This window comes from Acomys minous, assembly GCF_964271855.1.
Source record: "Acomys minous genome assembly, chromosome: 10".
Lineage (NCBI taxonomy): Eukaryota > Metazoa > Chordata > Mammalia > Rodentia > Muridae > Acomys > Acomys minous.
The window spans coordinates 73401710-73427800 of record NC_140491.1 but is presented as its reverse complement, the minus strand read 5'-3'; the positions used below and the strand labels follow the sequence as shown (position 1 = coordinate 73427800).

General features: G+C 52.5%; 1 protein-coding gene across 9 annotated transcripts in view; it reads right to left on the bottom strand.

The window, feature by feature from the left end:
• The window catches only part of DAB2IP (DAB2 interacting protein), a 178387-nt gene that overhangs the window by 146001 nt on the left and 6295 nt on the right, over window positions 1-26091 (bottom strand). For 3 of the 9 annotated variants that reach the window (XM_084798127.1, XM_084798125.1, XM_084798130.1), the window contains exon 1: window positions 6250-6460. The exons of 1 other annotated variant lie outside the window; for it this stretch is intronic. Coding sequence is in view for 2 of the 8 variants with exons in the window: in XM_084798133.1 (XP_084654259.1) it covers window positions 7235-7337 (103 nt within the window). In the remaining 6 variants the exon portion in view is untranslated. Of the gene's footprint in view, window positions 1-5634; window positions 6018-6249; window positions 6464-7234; window positions 7492-26091 lie in introns of those variants that run through there. 5 more of the 9 variants (XM_084798133.1, XM_084798134.1, XM_084798132.1 and 2 more) reach the window with 5 other exon arrangements.

Below are 26091 nucleotides of genomic sequence, written 5' to 3'. Positions count from 1 at the left end.
GCCTGCACTAGGAACAGGCTTGGATTCTGCCATTAACCTCTGGATGCAGTGTCCAGGTCCAGCAAGAAACTGGGTGCACATTTGCCTCTGGGTACTCACGGGAGCAGGCAGCCCAGCCTCCACCCCCTTCGACAGCAGCCACAGAGCCACTCAGGGGAGATAATGGAGGCAGAGGGCTCTGCAGAGCCTCAAGTGTGACACGAACCCAAGGGATTACGAAGTCTATTTTTAACTCCCCACATCCTGACCGAAAAACAAATCCCTCACACACCCCACCAGTTTCTCTCAGGGGGGTGACGGCGGTGTGGGGGGGGGGGAGCTTTTTAAGAATGCTCTCCTCCTGGAAGTAGCGCCAGCCAGTGTTGACAGTCCCTTTGCCGAGAAAAGCCCTGAGACCTCTGCTCCCACCACTGCCAGCTTCCACGAAGTCTGGCTGGGTCCTCACTGCTCCTGAGCAAATAGACATTTCCTAGTGGACTCAGTTGTCATGTATTTTTCCATGACAGCCAGATGTGATCAGAGCGAAGGCTGAGAAAGGACACTTCTCCTTATTCCTTCACCCAGTGCCCACTCCCAGCCCTTATCTAATACGTGAGCTCTGCTCTGGGGCCACCTACAGGAGTCAGCCCTGAGGCACCTGTGGGTGCAAAGGTGGGTGAGCTGGCAAAGCACCTGAGGGGAGCATTCATTAGCAAAGACAGGGATGGGGGGGGGGAGCAGGTCTTGGGACTTCAAGGGTTCCTACTTGTGCAGGGTCTATCGCCTATCCCCCCCCCCCCCCCCCCGTATCCTCAAGACAGTGTTTAATGGGAACCAGCCATCGTAACCTACAAGGAGACAAGACCTTCCTCCCTCAGGACCCAGCTTCCTACCCAGCTCACTTTGTGTAGGTGTTAACTACATGCTTTTGTATCTCATGCTGCAAAGGGATCTCAGGGCTTCTTCACGCATGCCAGGCAAGCACTGTACCACATGGTTACAATCCCAGCCCTAAATTCACTCATGCACTGTCCATCCTCCCAGGCCTACCTCAGCTAAAGCACCTCTGCTCGCATTCACCGTCATGAGGAAAATGGGCAGGAAAAATGGCCCAACCGGGTTATCTCAAAAGACAAACCCCTGGCTGTGCTCCTGGAGCAGCGCCTGCGAACAGCCTCCCTCCCCTAGTGAGGTGCCACTGAAAACCAAGGGATCAAGAAATTGGGGGAGATGGTGGGGTGGGGTGGGGTGTTAAGGCTGCCTCTCTCTGCCTGAGTGAGCCAACCAAGTGTCCCCTTTCCCAAAGCCTTGGTTTCCTTAGCAGAAAGTCACCAGGAGACTGAGGGAGGCCTTGGTTAAGCCAGTCCTACCGGATGAATGGACTTCACAAGTCAGGAGGTTTAAACAAATGCCGTGCCCAGCATAAATCTGTCTATGCCTTTGCTTCTGGCCTCTAGGGTTCCACAGCCCTCTTTCAACAGAGACAAACCTTTCCAGGGAGGCTGTACAGCCCAAGAAAATCATGTGAACCCCCTCTGGTGCCTCCAGGACAATATCCATGAGCCTAGAATAATCCCCCAACCCCCAGCAGACACTTCATAAGCCCCAAATGCTCTCTCAAGTCTAAAGGTGGTTTGGACTTTGTCGTTCGGGACATGGAGTTCAGCCTGCAGGAAGGGGCTGACAAGATGGCTCTCCTACTCATGTTTCTATACCTGTCCATCTTAGATGCCATAGGGCCAGAAGGGACTTTTTTTGAAAAGCATTTCAGGACTTGGGTGGAAAAGGGGGGCAGTGGCTTAGTGGCAGAGCACTTGCCTTCCACATACAAGGTCCCAAATTCCATCTTTAACGCCCCCAACACACACACACCGAGGGGGGGCAGAGGAGAGGGAGAGAGAGAGAAACAGACAGACAGACAGACAGACAAAGAGAAAGAGGTAGCAGACTCAGAATAATCTTAAAGAGACACAGACATCTGCCCATGAATCCAAAGCATCTGTCTGTCCCTCAACAGTGGTCAGCCCAGCCCAAGTGCAGACACAGAGGCTCCTGTCTGGCTGCGCTAGAATGCAGAACGCAAAGAAAATGTTCTGGGCCAGGAGCATTGGCAGGGCACTGGCTAAGCTGGATGAGCAGTTGCCAGGCATAGGAAGGCCCTTGCTGGGCTTACTCATCCTGTGGACACTCAAACGAGACGCACCAGGTCTGTCATACTCCAGAAGTCCAGGGCTTGTCTTGGGAGACAGGCAAGTCTGTATCATAATAGGAGCTGCAATCCAGGGCTAAGATGAGGCTCAGAAGCCTTGCAGACATGGAGCCCTGGGTTCCACCCCGGCACAGCACAAACCAGGTAAGACAGCACGTCCCTGGAATCCCAGCATTTAGGAAGTGGAGGCAGGAGAATCAGGAGTTCAAGGCCATGCTAAGTTACATAGAGAGAGTCTACAGCCAGCCTGGGATACAGACGTGAGACAGTCCCAAGCAGGGGTGGCTCATGCTTAAGTGATGAGACCCTGCTGGGCAGTCAAACAGTAATAGAGAAGGAAGGGTGGTCTAGAAGCCTCAGGAACAGACCAGGATGCTGGAAGCCCGAAGAACAGAGGGAAGTGAGCAGAAATGAACATCAAAGCCTCGCACCATAGCCCAGGGTTTAGGCTCTGACGCTGTGGCAGGGCACAGACAACCACTATCAAAGAGGAACAAGATTCATGACAGAGACAGGGAGTAGAAGCTAACAAGGGCTTCTTCAAGGCGCCTGGCTGCTGGGCACCCCAGGCACTAGCCCGTGTGCACGGTACAAGGGGCTGGGATCGCTTGCACCCGGAAGGGCTTAGGGCACTGGGCAAGGACACTGGGCAGAAGTAGGAAAAGGCTGAAGGGAGAAGAAGGTAGTAATTTGAGAGGAAATCTAGAGGTGCTATACAGTGGTTCCCCCACCCCCAGCCAGGCCTCTTAGCCTAGGCTACTCCAGCCTGAGGAGGAGACTCCAGCTGGCTTGGTCCTAAAGCCCCAAACTCCCTTTGGCTCTAACTCAGGAACCCCAGTTACTTCCATCATCACTGCCTTGCAGTCCTGTGCATAAAAGCCTGTTGGATTCTGAGGTCAGCAACCTCACACGGGCCCTGGACCCATCAGGGTACTCTTCCTCAAGAGAGGCAAGGGGAGGTTGTGGCTGTAAAAGGACTTTAGCCATTTAGCTCAACAGCCCTACCTCTGTCCCCTTTACATCTGAGGAACCTGAGGATATGAAGGACACTCCCAGGATCACCACCTGCCTTACAGCCCAGGCCCTCCAGCTTCCCGGCAAGATCTCTAACATCAAAGCCAACATCAGGTGGGCAGGAAAATCATGAAAGGCATAGTGCAAAGAAGGCCTGTGTATACACTTGGAGTCCCTGAGTTCAAGTCCTGGCTCTACCATTCTCTGCTCATTCTTCCCATACTATATATGGACTTTCGATGTTCATATGCTTTTCCCAGACTCCAGGGACCTCATTCCTAAAATGCGTGTTAAAAACCCTGAGCCTTCAGAGGGACCAAAGGGTTTACAGGTAGAACAAGGCTCTGTCTGCCTCAGAGCTGGGAGGGCAGAAATGGGACGTTGGAAAGGTCCATATGAGAGTGCCCTTCCCAGCATAGATAGCCCCAGCCCTCAGAAGAAACAAGTCCCCAGAGACGCCCTCCAGGGAGGATCAAAGTACCAGGAAACAGATCTACCCTGTGGCCACCTCCAGAGGCTCAGGCACAGAGCCCCCTGGCTGGAAAGGTCCAGGGTGCCCACAATGGAATGAGAAGAAAGGGAGGGGGTCAGGCTCACCTCTCCAGCCTTGCCTCTGTAACTGAACACCAGAGCTCCAGGGTCTCAGCAAGGTGTGCCAGTCCTCCCAGAAAGCTGAGATCAACGGTCTGCCCTTACGCATGCGCACTTTGAAAGTCACTGGACTCCCCTCTGTCTCTGACCTGCCTCCTATCCCCTGATTTCCATCACCTCAGAGAACCTGAGGGTGACGGTTCTCAAGCTAAGCTCTGCGGAGAGCCTGGAGAGCCGTGGTAGAGGAGGTCAGAAGCAGAGATAAGAAAGTTGCATTTCAACAGGTACCCTGGGTGCTTGTGATAAAAGCATCCTGGCACATATAACAGCCTAGATACAAGTACACACACACACACACACACACACACACACACACACACACACAGAGCCATGGCAAGCACATTCAAACAGGGTCAAAAGTAACAAGACTGTCTGGGGTATTGCTGGGTTTAGGATGCAACCCTAAACTGACTGTATAACCTTTGATAAGTCCCTTCGTCATGCTAAGCCCATTTCTTTATATGTAATATATGAGGAAAGCCTCAGCCTCATAGGGGTTCCCTTGAGAATGCAATGACAAGCTGGGCAGTCAGGCGGACCTCTGTTAGTTCGAGGCCAGCCTGGTCTACAAAGTAAGTCCAGGACAGCCAGGGCTACACAGAGAACCCATTTGGGGGAAAAAAAAACACACTCCAAAACAAAAACAAAAGAATGCAACACAATGAAGTGTGTAATGTCTCCAGCACAGGACTGATACATGATAAATAATAAATGGTACTGTAGCCACTGCCAAACTCAGTTCCACTACCTGGAGTGCCTAAGAAAAGGCACAGAAAGCCAGGACTGAGGGGCCATAGAGAGTACTTGAGCCAATGAGAGACGCTTGAAGGTCTGTGCCAACATTCAGTGGGTGGAAATAACCAGGGCACAGATTTCCACTCTGGACAGCAAGAATGTTTTAGCTGACTAGAGATGACCAGTCAAAATACCATCGCCTCCAGAGCTCCCATCCCTGGAGCACCTGAGCTAAAGAGACTAGGATGTGTACCAGATATGGATGCAGCGCAGAAACACTGGCGCAGGCGCAGCATCGACTGGGCCCACCTCTCCTGCATGCTAGTTGGCTGGGCCCTTTGCTGTTCCTCAGAATGCACAGTAGTCACCTCCACCTTCAAAGGCCTAGCTTCCCTACACGTTGACAGCTGAGGAGGAAAGTAGAGGGTCCATTTGAGATCTGGGACCTATAAGCATCTGCCCTTATGAAGTGTGTGCACCTTTCTCAACGGCCTGGGTGGGGAAGGGCTGGTGTGTTTACTTGTTCCTGAGAGGAGGGGAAACCGAGGCACGCAGATGCTGAGTCCCATAGGCACCAAAGCTCAACTTCCAGGAGATCTGGGTTTCTCTGACCCCTGTGAGCAGGTGCCTTTCATGCCTTACCTCATAAAAGCCCCACTCGATCCTCCTGGTATGGATCCCTTACGCTTGGGGAGGCTAGGAAGACATATTTAGTGAGCAGCAGAACCTGGGATTTGAACTCACACTCTTTAGATTCTAGAGCTGGGTGTTAGGTCTGCTTAATTCTGGTGCACGGTGTTTAGGTCAAGAAAACAGAAAGGAGTTAACACGAGGAAGAATAATGTTTTCCCTTATGACTCTCACTGGTGACCCACTGACAGTTAAAACTGCGGTGAACCTCTACTGTGCCCTCCAAGGCTGACGGAGGTGGGCTAAAGCAGGGTGCGCGCGCGCGCACACACACACACACACACACACACACACACACACACAAATATCACAGAAAGCTCAAAAGCGCCAAACCCAGAAAAGCTTGAAATCCTCACCAGCCTGGGACCTGGAAACCAAGTTGCTTGTGTCTCTCTCCCCATGCCGTAGGTATGTAGCTCAAGGTGTGTTCTGTTAGTGGAGGGTGGGGTTGGAAGCTGGCCAAAAAAGAAGAGCAACGTCTCTATCTCCGTGTCCACCTGCGTCCTTGGTAACAGCACTAGCTAAGAGTGAATACAAACATCCCGAAACTTGATGGACACACAGGAGGAACAGTGTGTGCCTGCGACAGGGTCTGAAGTTTGGAGGGGGGCGGGGTTGTCACAGGCAGCCTCTGGGATTAATAGACTGAAGAACCCTGTACCCCAGCTCCCGTAGACCCCAGCTGAAGGTGCTTTCCTGGTGACACCTGCACTCTCCTTCCCAGAGAAAAGCGTCAGCCCTGCACCTCGCTGCGGTCCCAGATGAGAGGCAGAAGATGGCAAAGTTTAAAGAGTCTGACAAGGCTCAGAGGTCCTGCGGGAGAGCAGAAAAGAGAAGTAAATAAAGCGAGGCGGAGGCGCACTCTTAGGTCCTGTACCTCTGCAGGTTCCCAGGGTCGTCAAGGAGACCCTGCTGGGATTCCTGCAGGTGTTAGGGTACCCTCAACTTGGCCCGCGGTGCTCAGCCATTACCTCTAGGTGCTGGCCTGGCCGCTGAGGAGTCGGGGCAGCCCAGGGCCAGGATCGTGTAGCCACCAACTCTCCGGATCGCAGAGTTCTGGGCTGCCAGTTCGGCGGCAGGAAAGTTTCCGTGGGGCTGCCTAGGCCGAGCGGAGCGGGCCGGGCTGGAGCGAGCTCCAGCCGGCTCCGCGCCTCCCGCGGCGCCGCGGCTCTCTGCCGCCGGGCCACCCGGGGCCTGCCCTTCCCTGCCAATCGCAGGCCGGGCAGCCGCGGCTCCGCCCGCCCACGGGCCCCAGTGGGGGCGGACGGGGAGGGGCGGGGGCGCACCTGTTTGGTCAATCGACCCCACATCTCCACCACCCGCCGGGCCGGATGGGCAGGGCGAACCCCTAGCTGCCAGCGCTCGCCCCCGCCCGGGCTTGGCCCGGATCCAGGTGGAGCCACACGCCTCCCTCCTCTGGTCGGGTCCAGCTCTCACGCATGGCCTCAGCCCGCCCTTCTAGGTCCTTCCCCGCCTCTCTAGCTATCGTCCAGGGTCACAGAGATGACCAAGGCTTCTCTTTCCTAACTCCTCGGTCACCCTCTAACTGCCCCCTTCTATTAACATCGTCCTCCTCCCGCTGAACCCTTAAAACTTTCCCATTCGTCCGTCCAGCACCATCTCCAACTTCAGTCTTAAAGGCAGGGACCACACAGCCTGAGAAAGGGACTGCAGCACCCCCATCCGCATAAACTCCGGAGTAGGTCTCCCCAACTTCCTTGGCCCACACAGATTCCATCTCCCCGTTGTCCGCGACAGAAACACTGAGACCAGAAGGGGGCCCGAACACTTTTCTGATCTTAGGGCAGGTGAGTTGACAGAGTTCGCCTGGCTCCTGTCCCCGAAACCGGTGGATGCCTGGGTCAGCCCCGCCTAGCCCCGGGGGACCGCGAGTGGCCGGGAAGGGGAGGATCGAGGAGGAGGCGGGGGCCCGCGATGGCGCGCGCCGGGCCTTACCTCGGCTGCAGAGCGTGTCCCCGCAGAGCGCGCCCGCGGGAGGCCCCAGCAGCGGCAGGGAGGCCCAGGCGAGCGCTCGGGAGGCCGAGCGCCCGGCGCCCATCCCGGCCGGCGTCGGACCGTCCACCCTTCGCGGCACCTGTGGCGCCAGCGCTGCGCACGCGGCCAGGGCCGGGGGAGGGGGGTCGGGTCCTGGGGTGCCCGCGCTCCCCACAGGCTCCGCGTGCCGTCTGGGCTCGAGCTCCCAAGGCGGTGGCGCGGGCCCGGGCGGGTGCAGGGCGCTATTTTTAGTAGGAGCTGCTCTCCCAGTCGGACAGACAGAACCAGTTAATTTGGCCGTTGAAGAAGGGCCTGTCCTGGGAGCTCCCCGGAAAGGCAGCCGGGCTCTTTTGAAAGCTGATCTTGCGCATTCCTGCCTCTCGAGGCGGGAGGGCGGGAGGACGCTTGTAATTCCAGGGGGAAGCCTGGGTCCTCTCAAGCTGTGCCTTGGGCCCAAGTAGGGCCCGAGACAGAGGGCTCTTGAAACTGACCTTGGACTATGGACTGCACTTGGGCCCAAGCCTCAGATGTTGGGACATGACATGCCTACCTTACTGAGAGTTCTCACTTCTGTGTAGAAAGAGCCTCTGCAAAAGGGAATCTGAGCCCCAAAAGAGCAGGCAGTCATCGCTCTGAAGTAGTGCATGTCAGATGCAGGCCAGTGATGTGCCCTGGATGGACCAGGCGGCTTTGAAAGCCCAACGCTTTTCAATGCTGTGGCCTGGGTAAGACACCTCCATTCTGGATCTATCTCCTCTTCTTGCAAAAAAGGAGTTCTTAGAGCCCCAGGACAATATTCCAGAAACCTTGCAAAACCATCACATACATGTCTCTTCCGTGAAGATGTAAAGATTCAGACACTGATCTGCACTCAGGAAGTCGTGGGAGGAGCCTAAAGAGGTACACGTGGTGTTTGAGTAACAGTAAATAAATAGGCCGGTGGATTAGAATAGAGGCTGCAAAAATAGACTCACACATGTATGGAAACTTAATATTTGGCAGAAGCGGTGCTTGGGGTCAGTGGAAGAAAGAGAACAATCTATAAATGGTGTTAGAGCAATTGGACGTCCACATTAGAAAGAGAAAGACATGGAACCCATGTTTCACACATTCATCAGTTTCAGGTATACAAAAAAATTAAATATGAAAAGAAACTGGGTATGATGTCTCACTCAGTTAAGCCCAGCAATTGGGAGGCTGAGGCAGGGGGGGACCGTGATACCACGAGTTTAAGGCCAGCCTGAGTTGTGTAGGGCTAGGCCATGTGCCTGAACCAAACAGTGAGGCTCAGACTCTAAAGCAAAGAAACCTATCAGAGGGCAGGATTTCCTGAAGACCCACAGACCAAAAGGGAAAGATGGACGCGTTTGATTAAAACACAAACCCTGGGTTTATCAAAAGAAGATATCTGAAAGTCAAATGCAAAATATACAAAGGCCTCCCACAAACCAATTTTCAGAAGAAAAGGGAGAAGGCTGGGGGTGTGGTTCAGCTGGTGGGGTGCTGGCCTGGCATTTGATCCCCAGCACCATGTAAACCAGATGTGCTGGCAAAACCCTGTAATCCCAGGATCAGAAGTTCAAGGACATCTTCATCTACAAAGAGAACTCAAACTATGTGTGTTCGGGGCAATGGGCAGAAGAAAACAGGACCGCTCGTTAAACAAATGCAAAGAGGGCTTTACCGTAACCAAGGAGACACAAGATCAAGCCCCTGGAAAAGTGCTACATCAGATCGGCCCTGTCAGATGGGCCCCCCAAACAAAAGTGGGACAGCAGCATATGGAGTGTGGAGAACACCCATGCCAGAAGGGGAAAATGGGTACAGCTGCTCTGGAGAACAGCCTGGAAGCACTGAAAAACACCCAGCTGTCCAGTCACCCCTATGGTGACACACCTTGTGAGGGTCTTGCTCACTGCTGCAGGGCAGCCTGCGGCCAGCTGCAGAGCACACAGATACATTGTGGATGCTCTGAGAAATGTTCCGCTGCAATGGGGAGGCCTAGAGAGGTCTGTGAATCTCTGAGGAAGGGAGAAGACAGCAAGATGCCGAGGAACACGCAGCCTGATATCATTCATTTGGATTCTTCAAGCACGAAAAACCAAATACCCATATATCACAGGAGTATGCACAGATGTAGAAGCGGAAAGCGTGCAGAGGCATGATAAATGCACCTTTCAGCAGAGTGTTTACCCCGGGGAGGCAGAGGGTGATGACATGGGTGGTAGCAAGAGGCCGTCCATTTAGGTAAGGTTTTATTTTTTGACTGGAGTGCTAAGTACATAAATGTCTGTCTCGTGTGTGTGTGTGTGTGTGTGTGTGTGTGTGTGTGTGTGTGTTGAATTGGGAGATTGAACCTAGGGCCTTGTGAATGCTAGACAAGCTCTGAGCTATGCCTCTAGTCCCAATTAATTTTTTTTTAAGACCCAAAGGAAGCCTAATGGATGTCCCTTAAAAAAAAAAATCCAGTCCTGATCTAAAGGGGGCTTTCCACCTTTTAGTGATGTCATCACGTCTAAGTGCGGATGCCTGAACATAGCCCAGCTTGTGGTGACGTGCTCAGAGAACCCAAGGAATGCCGGCAGCTTCCTAGTCATCTCCCCTGAAGCCCTGCTGGACTCCCCCTGCTTCAGCCCACCCTATGAGGGAGGCTTCCAAGGCTCTCAGCTCCTTCATGCTCTCGTGGGTTTGCACAAGCAGTGTGTCCTCCTAGCAGGCTACTGTCTCTCCTTCAGTATTTGTCTGATACCATCCTGCCATCGGATACCCTGGGTGAGGGGGGTGGGTGGGTCCACCTAGCACCTGTCTCTCGCTGCCTGTGTTATCACAAGACTGTAGCGTCACAAAATGGATGGTGACACTGTAAATAGTTTCTGATTTGTCTCCTTGTTCTGCTTTTTGCTTTTTTGAGACAAGGTTTCTCTGTGTAGCCTTGACTGTCCTGGACTCACTTTGTAGACCAGGCTGGCCTCGAACTCACAGCGATCCACCTGCCTCTGCCTCCCGAGTACTGGGATTAAAGGTGTGTGCCACCACGCCCAGCCAAATTTGTCTCCTGAAGCAATTTTTTGGTTTGTTGGTTTGGCTTGGGGCAGGGTCTTGCTACTTCGTTCGTGCTGGTTTCAAACTTGCAATCCTCCTGCCTCAGTTTCCCTAGTGCAAAGATGATAGATCAATACCACCACGCCTACTCATATCACAGAGCAGGGACACAATTAGGACAGTTTACGAACCTAAAAGCCAAGTAAATCCAAATAGTCTGAAATCATGAGAGAGGCCATGCCAGACTCTCAGAAGGAAGACAACCCCACCACCTGCCTGATGGACTGCTTGGTCTTCATGAATGTTCTTGAGAGTAGCATAAACTTTGAGGTCAGAGAAAGAGAGCTGCGTTCATATCTGGGCTGAACTATTTGCCGGCGGTGTGATCTGATGTCATTTCATTCATTGGAGCCTCACTGTTGAGGTCTGCACAGCCAGGATGTGGTAAGGCTTGTCTCACGGAGAGATTAGGACGAGGCTATGAGATCACAGAAGCCAAATGCTCAGCCCCATTCTTAGGTCAAGCAGCAATTATATGAACGTTGGCCAAGAGGAAGATGTTTACAGAGTAGGGTGGAAGGAACCCAGTTGGGTCACTATGCAAATAGAAAGCTGGTTTAAAAACAACAACAAGGGCGTGAACCAGTTCTGCACAGAAGCATGCACCAGGAGGCTGGTCCACGAGCTTGCTCTAGCATCCTTGCTCTGGTTCCTCCTCCCAGCATCCCCCTTCCCAGGTGCTGAGCTGTACAGCATGCCAGCCTTGCAGACCCTCCTCTTTGTTTTCCCATAGCTACCCTGTTCCCCTCCAATCTGTTCTCACATGTGTCTCACGGATCTCAATCTGGACCTGGCTTTTCCTTGCCAGCTTCCATCTGTAGGGGCGACAGAGCCTTCGGCACCTTCCCCGGGGACACGTCTGAAGTGATTTACCAAATGCATCATCAGCACTTGTGTATGCAAAATCTACATATGTCCTCCTGTCGGGAGCTTCCAACAAGGCTTATGGTCCAGACTCTATAAGAGGAATCGGCCAGGGTTATATGTTCTACGTGCAAACAGAAGCATAAAGTTGACAGGGCTGGACCGTCACTGGAAAGGAACATCCTGTGCACTTCGAGGGATGTCTCTAAGCTAATAAACCAGTCTCTTTGGTTTAAATCCCACCACACAATGTAATATCACCCTGGTGACATAAACATTAGTCACCGAAGGTCCTTTGTCTCGTGCGAATGGCCATGAAAGGCAACTTATAGTCTGCCATCATTTCTCGAAGACAGGGTCTCATGCTGCCTAGGCTGGCCTCAAACATGCTGTAACTGAGGACAGCTCTGAGTTTATGATCCTCTTACCTGCACCTCCTTCCTGGGTGCTGGGATTACAAGTGTGCCCTAGCCTGATTGTTTTCCGTCTGCTTTGTGTGTATGCACGGCTTTGTGGGATATGCTGGGCACCAAACCCAAGGTTTTATGGAATGTTAGGCCAGCATTCTCCCAATAGCCACACACCCCAGCCCTTAGCATCTTTCTTAACGGCTGTCTGGAAGACCATCTGTGACCTCCCCATTGGCAACACTAAAGGATCTTCCTGTGCCTTCATCTCCCCCAACCTCTGGCCGTGAGTGGTTCTGGGGACAATCCTGCTCCCTTCTGTCTCATCACATTCTCCCAGTTTCTCCCCTGATTTTTCTGGGCTGCTCCATCTTACCCCTTGGCCAGCTGGAAGATAAGACGCCCAGAATCTGACCGCCTGTAATGTTCCAAACATTGGGTTCAGAACACAGCATTCTGAATGCCCATAGCATTCAAGTGCAGGAGCTCAGGGCTTCACCTGCTGTATCCTCACACCAGTGCCTCCTCCAGCCCAGTAGGAACCGTGGTCCTTTGCCCAGGCTTCCGTGAGCATCAAGCTACTTCCCCGCCTCTGTACCCTTCTCCTGTGGATTCTGCCCATTGGTGCCTCATGAAAGATTGGCAGGGGGCTAGAGAGATGGCTCAATGGTTAAGAGCAGTCTGCTCTTCCTGAGGTCCTGAGCTCAATTTCCAGCTCAGAACCATCTAGAATGAGATCTGGTGCCCTCTGCAGGTGCAGGTATAAACACAGGCAGAGCACTCAATATACATAAAATAAATAAATAAAATCTTTTTTAAAAAAAGAAAGATTGGCAGAACACAGATCCAATCACATCCCTCCCAACCCTGCTGAAAAGCTTGCAGGGGCTTTGTGGTGTATTTGGGTGGCTGATTAAAAAAACAAACAACCAACAACAACAAACAAACAAGACTACAAAGGAGTTCACCAGAGACTGGCCTGGGAGCTGGAAGGGTCAGAACCTCCGAGCCTCACTCTGTGCCATTTCCCCTTTTCTCCTGATAAACAACAGTCCTTCCTCAGACCTGGCTTCTGCACACCAACTTGCTTCCAGAACATCTTGGTCTGTCCTTTCCTGTTCTGGCCTGGTTAGCTTCTCCCAGTGACCGTTGCATGTCACTTCCCTAGAGCAGCCTCCCCTTGCTTTCTTTCCCTACACACCTGTACCTAATAGGGTTCCTTCATGGTGCTGATCGCGGTTGGTGCTGGGGGCTCCCGGGCACAGGGATCACCTCCCACCCTCAGCAAGGGCTCCAGCACACAGAAGGGAGAGAGCCCACTATGCGCTCAGCGAATGTGGGCGGAACGGATGAGCCCAGGCCCTACGTGCACACCTCCACCGATGGACTCTCATCATGGGACACTGTTAGGTACCAGAAGTTCCTGCATTTCTCTTGTGGATGCAGACGAACAAATCTGAATGCCTTGGCGGGTGCTTGTGTGTCCGCTCACTTAATTCTCACAACAAGCTCTGAAGAAGCTCTGTATTGCACTGTGTATTTCTAGTTGGCATATAAGGAAATGGAAGCTAAGAGAGTGTGAGAACGTTGCACAGGATCATGCGGCGTGAAAAATAGCTGCGCCAGTAATTCAAAGCCATGCCTGTGTGATTCTAAATCTAGGTCTTTGTGGCCGCTGCCACATCACCGTCCTTCTGCATACTGTGGCTACAGCTGAATAAAAGAACTAATGACTTAGGCTCGGGGCAGTCAGACCCTTCCTTGTTAATGGAAATGAGATTCAAAGCATGTTAGAGACATGGCTTGGTATAGAGTGTTTGCCTAGCATGCACAAAGCCGCCATGTTCGCCCCCCCACCCCCCAGGCATCATATTCAGTGGGCATAGTAGTACATGTCTTTGGTCCCAGCACTTGGGAGGGGAAGGCGGGAAAATCAGATCAAGGTCGTTACTGAGTTACATAGAGAATTCCAGGATGGCCTGGGGTACCGGAGGCCTTGTCTCAAAAAAAGAGATAAGCAGCTGTAATTCCATGCCTGGAATCCCAGCACTCTGAGAGGCAGAGGCAGGTGGATCAATGTGAGTTTGAGGCCAGCCTGGTCTCTACAAAGTGAGTCCAGGACAGCCAAGGCTATACAGAGAAACCCTGTCCTGAAAAACAAAACAAACCAACCAACCAATCATACAAACAACCACAAAGAAAAACCCAGGTCCCGAAGCATCCTTGGATGTACGCTCAGGCTCACAGGACTCCTAGAGCAAGGATGACAGGTGTGATGGGGAGAGATGAAGAAGGAGGAGGAGGAGGAGGGAGAAGAGCGAATAAAGTAGAAGCCTACTTCTGCTTTGATGGGGTCCCGGGAACTAAACACTGGCATGAGCCGCTGAGCACAGAGGAGGGGGTGAGCGATGTTGGCTCCCAGGGAGGACAGGCTTGGAAAAGAGCAGTCCTGTGGGAGTCTGGTCAGGCTTCCGGGCTTTGATTCTTCCTCTGTAGCTTCTCCCCTGTTGCTTATGGATTCTTTGAGTCGACGATATGGGGCCCCCTCTGAGCAGTTGCTGAGCTGAGGGCTGGTGACAAAGGTGAACAGACCTATGAGCTGCTCCCAGGTGCTAGGGAAACAGGCAGGCTATGATGTCAGCAGAGCTCCTAGGGAGCCTCCCTATGGCCCATGTGTGAGTCCCTCCTATTAAATACTGAGCATAAGCTAGTAACTATTAAGACAGAGGAGGGGTGCCGGGCGTGGTGGCGCACGCCTTTAATCCCAGCACCCTGTCTCGAAAAACCAAAAAGAAAAAAAAAAAAAAAAAGACAGAGGAGGGGGCTGTGGGCCCTGGTGTTAGCCTGAATAGAAGGGTGGTTCCCAAGGAGGTGGCCTTTCTTTGTTGTTGTTGTTGTTGTTGTTTGGTTGGTTGGTTTTTTGTTTTTGTTTTTCTAGATGGGGTTTCTCTGTGTAGCCTTGGCTGTCCTGGACTCATCTTGTAGACCAGGGTGGCCTCGAACTCACAGCAATCCACCTGCCTCTGCTTCCCAAGTGCTAGGATTAAAAGCGCATGCCACCACCGCCAAGCTTAAGAGGTGACCTCTAAAAGCAGCCAATGAGGGGACAGCTGATGCAAAAGCGTGCTACAGCCTCATGTGCTCACAACCAACAGCTGAGCACCACTGGGCAGGCTGTCAGCCACAGGCAGGAAAATGAAGGAAGGCTGGCGCTTAGGGCCCTGAATCCCATGCCCAGAACCTTGGGCTTCTGCAGGAGGCATTGGTCAGGGTGATGCTGGCCAGGGGAAACCTGTAATCTGGAGGAGGGAGATACATTTAAAGGAAAAGACAATAGGCTCTCCTGGAGGCATAGTCCAGGACAGACAGACAGCCCAGGAGGGTTTAGCCAGACATGAAAGATCTGCTGGATGGGTACTGAAGGGAAACGTTTGTGGGAGGGTATGTTTCCAGCCCTCTTCTAGGATGAACAGCCTCTTTCTGAGGCTGGGGAAAAGATGCAGTGGTAAAGTGCTTTCTGTGCACGCTGGAGACCCGAATTCCAGTCCCCAGCACCCACATAAGAAGCCAGGTACAGCCAGCACCTGCAGTCCTGTCACTTGGGCAGGAGAGACAAGTGGATCCCTGGAACTCAACTTATAGGCCAGTTAGCATTGCCAGTGGGTGAGTTCCGGGTTCAGTGAGAGGGGCCCTGTCGCAGGAAATAAAGTGAGGCCAGAGAGAGCCTAGTGGTTGAGAGCACTGACTCTCTTCCAGAGGACCTAAGTTCAATTCCCTGGACCCACATCTAGAACTCTTAAGCCCAGAAAATCTCACACCCTCCGCTGGCCTCCAAGGACACCAGGAGTGCACATGGTGCACAGACATACATGCAGAGGAAACGCTCATACACGTGAACAGAAGTTCAAACAGAACTAAATAAAATAAAGAAGCAAGCGAGAATGGCAGGGGGGAGCGGGCAGGGCCCCAGGAAGACTGCAAGTTACCCTGAGACACGGGCAGAAACTGGAGGTAGTTTGAGAAAGAGATGCAGCCAGGAGGCAGAGGGAGTGATAGCTGTAACTTTTCTTTTGCTCCCAGAAGCTTAGGAAATGAGCAGGAAATAAAAATAACAACACCAGAAAAATAATGATCATAGCGCATGGCCAGTATCTGCACAGCACGGGTGAGAGGTGAGGGACGGGGGCGGCTTCTGCTTGGCTATAGGGATTTGCTGGACCGTGTGCCCATAGAAGAAAGACTAGGGAGAGAAGGAGGCTAGCTGGTGATGTGAGGGGCTGTGGGTTAGGTTGCCAGATGAAATACAAGATGCCTGGTTTTTAAAACGTTTGTATAAGCAGTAACCACTTTTTAGTGTAAGTACGTCCTTTGTGATATTTTTAATATACTTAGGCGAAGACAGTCCCAACCCATCACTTCATCCCTTGTGGCTCGGTTGGTAGAATGCTCGCCTAGCACATAAGAAGCTCTAGAGTTCACCTCTAGCGCCTCAGAAACTTGGTGGTCCATGTCAGTAATCCCAGCCCTCGGGAAATGGAGGCAGAAAACTCAGATCTGACTAGTCTGAGGCCAGCCTGGGGCGGGGGGGGGGGGGTCTATGTCGGAAATAAACAAACGAATAGTAAATGATAACAAACTGTGTGGGATTCTTGTGCCGCACAGTTTTATGTTGGCTTCACACAAGCCAAAGTCATCTGAGAGGGGAGCCTCATTGAGAAAGATGCTTTAATGGGGCTGGAGAGATGATGGCTCACTGCTTAAGAGCACTGGCTGCTCTTCCAGAGGACCTGCCTGGGTTCAATTCCCAGCACCCACATGGCAGCTCACAACTGTCTGTAACTCCAGTTCCAGAGGATCTGGCACCCTCACACAGATATATATCCAGGCAAAACACCAAATGCACATGAAATTTAAAAAAAAAAAAAAAAGAAGAGAAAAGAAAATGCCTTCATAAGGTCAGCTGCAGGCAAGCATGTAGGGCATTTTCTTATGGAGATTGACGTGTAAGGGCACAGCCCATTGTGAGTGGGGCCATCCCTGGGCTGCCGGTCCTGGGTTCAATAAGAAAGCAGGCTGAGCAAGCCATGGGAACAAACCAGTAAGCAGCACCCCACCATGGCCTCCGCATCCGCCCCTGCCTCCCATTCCTGTCATGTTTTGAGTTCCTGTCCCGACTTCCTTCAGTGATGAGCAGCGATGATGAAGTGTAAGCCAAATACACCCTCTCCTCACAAGTTGCTTTGGTCAGGGTGTTTCATCACAGTGGTAGTACAGTACCACACTCCTCTTGTGTTTGACTGAAGTATCAGAAACACTCACTGGTGTAACAGTGCCCCAGCCTATGGCCAGAGCCCTGCCTGGAAGCTAAACCAGCGAATTGAATTAGCACTTTGCGATGTGCTTGCTTCTCAGAGTGATGAGACCCAACAGTGTGTGTAAAGACTGGGAGAAATGAGAATGCGGCCATTTTAATCCTAACGACATAATGGGGTTTCTCCCCCTCTTGTCAAAGGGCTCCGTTTGGAATCAGACATGGAGCCCAGGCTCTGCTGCAGGAAGAATTCACTGCTCACATTTCTGTTTCAAGCTCTCCCAATCCCAGACCAGAAAGGTGATTTTTTTTTTAAAGTCCCATTAGCATAATTGCCTGACTGCAGCACTGTAGAGAGGCGATTAGATGGGACTGCAAGCTCTGTGTGTAAGTCACCTGATGTTCACCCGCCATCAGGATCCATGGCTGCCTTCTGTAATCGTGGGGAATTATTTAGGAGTGGAGGTACCTTGATCTAATTTAGTTTTGATGCCAGGAGGCGCCCTCCCAGAGTCATCGTCAGCCTCAGGGTAATTCTAACTTCCAGGGTTGTTTCGCTTTCTGGCGAGGATTCCATTCAAGGCACCTGAATTTCTTTCTTTATCACCCAGAGTCATCTAGGGTGGCAATGGATCCTACCTCTGTGTGTTGAAAGAAAAATGCTAAGAGCAGTAGGACCGCGGGAAGCCAGATGGACACCCAGCTAAGTAGAAGCCCTGGATGGAGTTTGACCCATCAGATATTTCCTGGGAGAGCTCTAATTTCCCCTCCCATTTATTACCTTGTTTTCCAGCAAAACCCAGACTCTGCTGTTATTTGGGTAAAACCTAGTGATGATCATAGACACGAGCCAATTTTAGCTATTTTAACACTTAGTCAACCATCGCATCCTGTGGAGGAAGTGGCTGCTGCTGTGTGTAAAGACGGGGACACTGAGGCTCAAGAGGGTGTGGTATTTGCTGCAGGTCGTACAGTGGGAGAGCTGTTCGGCAATCCTGAGCCAGGCATGGTGATGCCTGCTGTTGTTAATCTCAGCACTCCGCAGCAAAGGAAGACAGATGTCTGTGAGTTCAAGGCCAGCCTGGTCTACATTGCGTTTCAGGTCAATTAGGCCGTGCAAGAAAGAGACCCTGTCTCGTTAAGAAAAAAAAAAAATCTTAAGGAAATGTTCAGTTCCTTTAACCACTTACAATTACTCAGAAATGGGTGTTGCTATTTTTTATTTTATTTATTTAATTTTTTTTGAGGAAGATGATGATCAAGCCAAAATGGATATAATGAGGAGATGGGAGAATCAGGAACAGACCAAAATTCTAATTTTAAACCCAGTGTAGCCTTGGCCATGGTTAGACTTGTGAAGCACGTGGACAGCGCAGGAAGAGGCTGGGTGCAAGGCTCTCAATGAGGCATGACCAGCCGCCCAGATGCCAGCTCTGTTCTTTGCTTCCAGCTTCTGGGCTGAGCTTCCTTCCACCCCCGGCTCCTTCTCATTCAGAAGCCAAGGGTCTCCTGTTGTCATCCCATGTGTCCTAACAAAACTGACTTGAGATGCTCATTTGTCCACATCTATGCTTCCGGCAAAGGGTGGCCTGGCTCCACAGAATGGGTCAGGAGGTGGACTGGCCATCACCGTTCTCCCTGGGGACTGAGGCCACACCCAGGCCTCTCAAGGCTTTGTCTTCCCTCCCTACAACAGAAGGGGTAAGGTTCTTTTATTGGATCTTCGGCCTGGAACTCAGCCGTCCTCTTGACCTCCTGTTACCCAGGATTCCTGTTTCCAATTTTAAAAAACCAGCTCTTAAACCAACAAGCTGCAGAAACCCTGGCTTCTCATTTTGTGGGGAGGGTGTGTGTGTGTTTTGAGACAGTCTATCTTAGTTGCTGTTCTATTGCTTGCTGTGACCAAGGCAACTCTTATAAAAGGAAGAATTTAACTTGGGGCTGGCTTACAGAGGGTTAGTCCATTATTATCATGGTGGGGAGCGTGGCACTGGAGCAGTGGCTGAGAGCTACACATCCTCATCTTCAGGGAGAGACTGAGAGGCGAGAGAGAGGAGAAGGAGGAGAGGGAGGGAGAGACAGACTGAAACTGGGGCACCTAGCATGGGCTTTTGAAACCTCAAAGCCCACTCCCAGTGACCTACTTCCTCCAACAAGGCCACACCTCCAACAAGGCCACACCTCCAACAAGGCCACACCTCCAACAAGGCCACACCTCCAACAAGGCCACACCTTTTAATCCTTCCAATCCCTTCAAACAATTTTACTCCCTGGTCACTAAGCATTCAAATATATGTGCCTATGGGAGCTATTCTTATCCAAACCATCACAAAGTCTTATACAGCTTGCCACAATGCCCAGCTCCGAAGTCCCATTTCAAATGAAACCCATCAGTCAGAAGTAAGATCATCTGATGGGAGCTGGGGTAATGAAAGGGCTCTCTCTCTCTCCAGCTCACAGCCTGGGTGTCTCCTCAGACAGGGAGTCTGTGGTCTGTTGGTTCCTGGGGTTCCCCAAGCCTGGGTCTAGTGAAAGCTAACACTAACTGCAGTCCTGTGTGGGCTGAGCTGTCCTCCCTGGGTCCTGCCTCTGAAGACCTGTTTGTCCCTGTGGCAGCCTAAGAGCCTCCACAAAGCATGCTGCTGCCTCTGGGCTGTGCACTGTCTGGTAGTTCCTGTTCCCAAGCTCCAGGCTGCAGTTCAGAGTGCCCTGTGCATGCCCAGTAGCCAGAGGACAGGCTGCATCCTGACTCTGCATGCCCATTCTCTGTTGCTATTTTTTTATTCATTCATTCATATTACATCTCATTAGTTATCCCATCCCTTGTATCCTCCCATTCCTCCCTCCCTCCCATTTTCCCCTTACTCCCCTCTCCTATGACTGTGACTGAGGGGGACCTCCTCCCCCTGTATATGCTCATAGGGTATCAAGTCTCTTTTTGGTAGCCTGCTATCCTTCCTCTGAGTGCTACCAGGTCTCCCCATCCAGGGGACGTGGTCAAATATGGGGCACCAAATGGAGGGATCTCCCTTGTTCATGGATCAGGAAAATTAACATGGTAAAAATGGCCATCTTACCAAAAGCAATTTATAGATTCAATGCAATCCCTATCAAAATACCTACACAATTTTTTAAAAAAAGACATTGAAAGGTCAATTCTCAACTTCATATGGAAAGACAAAAAAAACCAGAATAGCTAAAAAAAAAAAACAGTCTTATCCAATAAAAGATCCTCAGGAGGAATCTCCATACCTGATCTCAAGCTGTACTATAGAGCAACAGCAATTAAAACAGCATGGTACTGGCACAGCGATAGGCTGGTTGATCTCTGTTGTTGTTTTAATGTTATTTTAATGCTCCTGTCCTCTCTCACCAACTTTCAAGCAGTGACACTCTGTTACCACTTTCTGTTGCAGGGCCAAAGCTGCAGAAGGTGAAACAGCCACCATGTGCTTTAAAGCAGACCTCCTCCTTCCCCTCCGGACAGCTCCTGAAGTGGCTGGCACCATCCACACCCCTGGTATTGTCACTAGGCTGAGAAGGCTTCCCAGAGGATATGGGGACACCAGTGAATAAGTAGGAGCTGGCAGGTTGGGGCACTGCATGTGAAGAGGAAGCGGGGCCTTTTTAGGCCCAGAATTGACAGGCAGAAAATATTGAAGGAGCCTTTAAATATTGTTAGCCACTCAGCCTGGACTTGGAGACCCTTGCAGGAAGGTAGCTACCCTGACTCGTCAGGGACCTTTAGGGGGCTGTTTGAGATCTGGAGATGAATCTTGAGGGCTTTGAGGAGCCACTGAAGGCCACACCCCGGGGAGGTGATGATGGATAAGGCCTGGATTTGGCAGCTCATCTGACCGTACGCAGAATGGGGGCCTGTGCGCTTCATGACCCCCGTCTCTCCTCGCAGCCCCACCTCCAACACACACACACACACAGTCCAGACAGCCTGGCTCCCTCTGAGGCACCCCATATGGACATAGACATGGAGCAGGGGGCTTCGGGCTGCCTGCTATCCATCCCATACTCGCTGGTTCTCAGCCTGGAATATATGGCCCTCACTTCTCACCTCTCACCTCTCACCTCTCACCTCTCACCTTGGGGCAGGACTTCAACACTCTGCCTCCACTGTGGTTTGGGGTGTGAGAGCTGTGGTTTGAAGACTGAGCCTGTGCAGAGGATGGCTCCCCCTGACCGCCTCACTCGCACCCCGCCCCTTATCTTTTTTTCTGCTCCTCACAGCCGGTCCTCAGCCCTGCAGCCCTGCAGCCCTCCCTTGGCCCCAGCTAATGGTCCTCTCTCCAAATACAAGCTCTTTTGTTCACCAGGCAGCTTAGCTTGGCCCTCAGCCCTGGCTTGGTCTTAAGGAGCCCTGGGTCAGCTGAAGGAGGAGGTGGTGCCATCAAGGGTGGAAACACAGAGAGGCTTAGGCTGTTGCTGGCTACAACCTGCTGCCCTGTCCTTCCCCCTCTCAGACTTCTCTTCCAGGACAGGGACAGTGGCACACTAGCATGCTCACTCGCTCGCTCGTTCTCCTTCCCTTCCCTCTCTCTTCACCTCTCCTGTAATTCATGAACCTCTCCCTGCCCTGCAGCCTCCTGAGGGTTGGAACACTGAGAGGCACTACCACACCCAGTGACGGGGGTACTTCATTTGGCTATGACGAGGGACATCTTTGTCCAGCTGGACTCTACAAAGAGGAGACTACAGTTCACGGGGCAGCACTGCCCTACCCCAACAGTTGTCATGAATACCGCTGAAGGTTAAAGGTCGAGGGCTTCCTTCAGCCTCTCCTGCTGTTGGGCCCAGGTTCCCAAGGTAGGCCTCACTCTTGTCAGATGAGGCTAAGACCTATCTACGGAGGCTCCAAAGGCTGCTTAATATCACCCCGTGTGCTGGATTGTCAAAAAGAGGTCCAGACGGGGCCCTTTAGAGCCTGCAAAGTGCCTTTCATCACACACTGGGCCTTTCGGTTATTCCTTATTTACTTGACAAACATTGTAGGGAAAGTGTTTTGCCATAGAGCTGAGGCTCCAAGGTGTGTGCAGCAGGAAAAGGCCACAGAGTGCGACAGGACTGCCTTGGGGATTCTGCAGTAGAACATGTGGGGAGACGGGACTGAGTGTGGGGTCACACAGGAGACAGACCCCCGGGGTCTAGGGCAGGACCTGGGGAAGAAGAGCCTCCCAATGGAGGCTGGCAGAGGCCCAGGGAGGGGAGAGGGGGAAAGGAAGGCATCCTCTGAGGTGGGTACTGGCTGAAGGAGGAGGAATCTGGAGAAAAGGGAGGTATAGGCTATCAGGGATGCCAGCAACTGTTAAGTACCAACAGGGGCAGCCTAGGCGACCTGTCCTCGCCCTATGTAGCACAGCTCTGAGGTTCTCACCAGAACCAACACTTGCCCTCTTGTCACCCCCATGCCACACAAGGACCAGTTGGGGCCATCATACCTCTCTAGTCACCCATGTGCCACACGAGGACTGACTGGGGCCACCATCCCATCTCACAAGTAGGAAATTCAGACTCAGAAAAGTCTTTCCTTAGCACCACACACCTGGGGAGTGTCAGAGAGGGGATGTAAGTTCCCTGGGGCTCCAGAGACTCTCAGTCCAAAGGACCCAGCAGATGGCGGGGGCCTTGGAATCCACCATCCAGGCTCAGGACTGGAATTGTTCAATGCCATTTGAGGGAAAGCAATGCTGAGGACTCTGTGGGAAAGCGGAGACCAGGGCTGGGAGACGGGCCTGGCCTACAACAGGAAGGGATGGGATGGGGGAGATTTTGAGAGAGAGAGAGACTGCCAGTGGGTCTCCAGGCAGTACAAAACCCCAAAAGCAGGACTGGCCTCCACTGGGGAGGATGGGGGCGTGCCCCGCTGTGCTACTGTTGCTTTGCGTAGTAGGCCTTCAACAATGGGATACCCCTGTGTACTGCAGAGGGAGGCAGAGGCAGAGACACACAAAGAGGAGTGGAAGAGATAAACACACCAAGAGACATAGAGATAAGCAAGAGAGACAGAGACAGACCAAGAGGATGACAGCTGGGCAGCAACAAGGAGCAATCTCTGGAATGTGCTGGTACCTTCTGAGGTGTGCGAGGGCGGCCTGAAAGAAGAACCCACAAAGGTGGACAGCTCCCCACTGCCCTTTACAGAGCTGGAAGAAGGAAGCAGTCAGAGTGTGGGGTCTCTCAGCAGGACACAAGCCAGTTCCTCACACAGCCCCTCCTCAAGGACAAGCCTTGATTAGGAGTGAAGGCGTCCTTCTGCGTCATCCCCAGGGTGAGGATGCCCCCCCTGGGTAGCCCACAGAGAATACCTGTGTGGCCCTGAGCCCAACCACCTGTGCTTCAAGGCCAGACCCCCCCCCCCAAGCCTTTCCCTCTGAAGATGACCCTGTGGAGGAATGTCTTGAATGGATGTAACAACTGTCAATAAAGCGTTGCTTAGCCAATAAGCTGGGCAGAAGGACAGGAAGTGGAAGGTGGGACTTCTTGGAGAAGGGGGGCGGGTGGAGCCAAGTTTGACAGTTGAGAAGGGAAGATGGTTGACAGTGGACAAGGACGGGCAGAGAAACGGCCCAAGGATCATAGTAGCAAGGGCTTGGGATATATGCATGATATGAGGTTTAATTAGTTTATGTTAGTTTATGAGTAGATTTGTATCAGTTTAGATTCTGCCCAGCGTAGTGTTGGCAGCTTTAAAGTATATTTCAGACTCTGTGTCATTTATTAGCCATCTTAGGTCAAACACATACATTTTTACTGTAACACTACCCCTCTCCTATTTCCCGCCCTCCGATGCCAGCTCTAATGGCGACACCTATCACTCCGTGCCTGTATCCCACCAATAGCGAAGAGCAACATAAGACCACTCAGTGGGTGAGTCCCGGACAGAGCTGCGGTGTACCGGAGACAAGTACCTCAGCCTTTTTCAGCACTCATGGTGCCTTGGCCTGGCCATTCTGGACGCAGAATTAGCCTCGAGGGACTGGGGTAAACAGAAAGATCCTTCACTCCTTCACGTGTCGACATGAGGTTTTCCACAGCCAGAATCCTTTCGCTTGGATGCTGTCCCTCTCCCACGCGCCCTGTTCTCCATCCACGCTCATCTCTCCGCACAGGGAGGCGCTGGGGAAATGTAGGTCACTAGCAGGAAGTCTGGCTTGTGGTGATCCAGGCAGCCCAAACAGCCATCCGATTGGATGGCCACTTGCACCCATTCACCCCTTCTGCCCTGCTTCTCCTGGGTCAGTGTGACCCAGGCTACCCTCATGCCCAAGAGAGGGCAAGACAGGCCTCGCTGTTGCTGGCCTCTTCTCTGTAAGATTGTCTCTCTAACTGGCATCTCCAAAAGATGAAGAGCTGCCTTGAAGCACTTGCAGACATAGCCTATGGGATATCCCAGGGTAAGAGGCAGTCATGACCACAGCTGGTTGGGCTAGCTTCCCAGGGGAGGGGTGTGAAACATGAATGGACACAGGAGAATTCCATCCCTCCGTGCTGACGCAGGGGTCTCATCTGGAAGAATTGTCCCTGACTCCTCATAAAAAGCCACCACGTGGCCCTAGCAGACACAGACATCATCACCCCTTCCACTCAGAATCTGCCCTGCCATCTGTGCCACCCTTCTCAGCGTGGACTCCCCCCCCCCCCCCCGCCCCATCCCATGCACCAAGGCCAAAGGTTGGGACCCATCCGGCTCTTCCTCACTCTACACTCTCAGTGTTTAGTGTTATCTGGCCAGGCAGCTCACAGCCCGGAGGCGGCACCAGGCAGAGTAGCAGCTAGACTCATCACCATTTGGGGATTACTAGGAAGCCCAGGACACCCAAGCGGCCTATGAGTGAGACAGACTGGAGTCAAAGTGAGCTGAGATGGGAGACCGCCCAGAGCAAAGGTGAGGAAGACACATGGAGTAATTAACGGTGGCGCTAGTTAGGGAGAACGTGTGGCACTGAGGACAAGTGTCAAGTAAGGGTCAGACCATGGCCCACCTTGAGCCCCTGTCAGTGACTCTGGACTTCATACTACCGTCATGGCAGACTAGCTGTGCACAGAGCTGAGGACAAGCCCAAGGCCGGTGTGAGGCAGCTGCCTAAGGCGTCCAAGGCTGAAATGAGGTGGGGCCAAAGAGGTAGCGTGGCTCTCTGAACCTTTATGAGGCAGGCTGAGGCTTCAGTGGACCTGGTTCTCCCTTCCCTGGCTTCCATCTTCCCATCATGCAGTGGGTGCCAGACAGGAAGATCGTGGCAGATCTCCCCCTTGGGTTTCCATACTCCTTGGGCTGCCTGCCACCTACTCCAGACTTGCTGGACTTCTGAAAGAAAGTTCTTGAGAACGGACTCAAGGCTTAGGGCACAGCTGTGGCTCCCGAAAATCTGGGGGAGGCAGGCCCACAGCTTATCTAGGAAGCGGAAACAAACAATGAGGCTAGAGAGTGGGGAAGTCTGGACTCATGGCCTAGGGCCAGGCAGAAGAGAGGCCTGCTGGGAAGGGGCCTGGGTGGGAATCAGGACCTGTCCCTTGCTGGGCAGTGCTAAACTGTAGACAAGTGTCTGCATTTTGTCACCCACAAAATGAGAACGGGACCTGTGCCAGGAGCCTCAACAAGGCCACCAGGGCTTAGGAGAACTGAGTCAGGCTCTGGCTGGTTAACACTGTCTGTCATCTAGTACCAGGCCCCGTGAAGATGCAGCCACCGGGAAGGGACAACATAAGAAGAAACCAGCTATACTGCTTAGTATTCACAAGAAGAGGGGCCCTGCTGGTTGGTCCCTCCTCTCCCATCCCCCACCCTACCCCACTCTCACCCACCTTGCCCCACCCCCAGGAGCTCACAGACAATAGCAACAAAACACAAGAGTTGGAAGAGGAAGAGGGGCTTCCAGAAGCTACGTATTCCATGAACGTCCCATGTCTTTGCCCTAGGCACACCTGGGTATGAATGTTCTCCCTCCCTCCTTTGGTTGCCTACCCAGAGTGCCTTTCTCTAGGGGACCAGCTGCTGTCCTCTGCAAGGGCGTTCTCCTGGCCCTGCCCCAGCCAGCTCACCACAGCCCCCTCCTTCCCTGGTCCCCAGCCTTCCTGCCTAGCTAGCTACATAGGCCCGAGTGCACCAGCAATGCAAGGCCCTG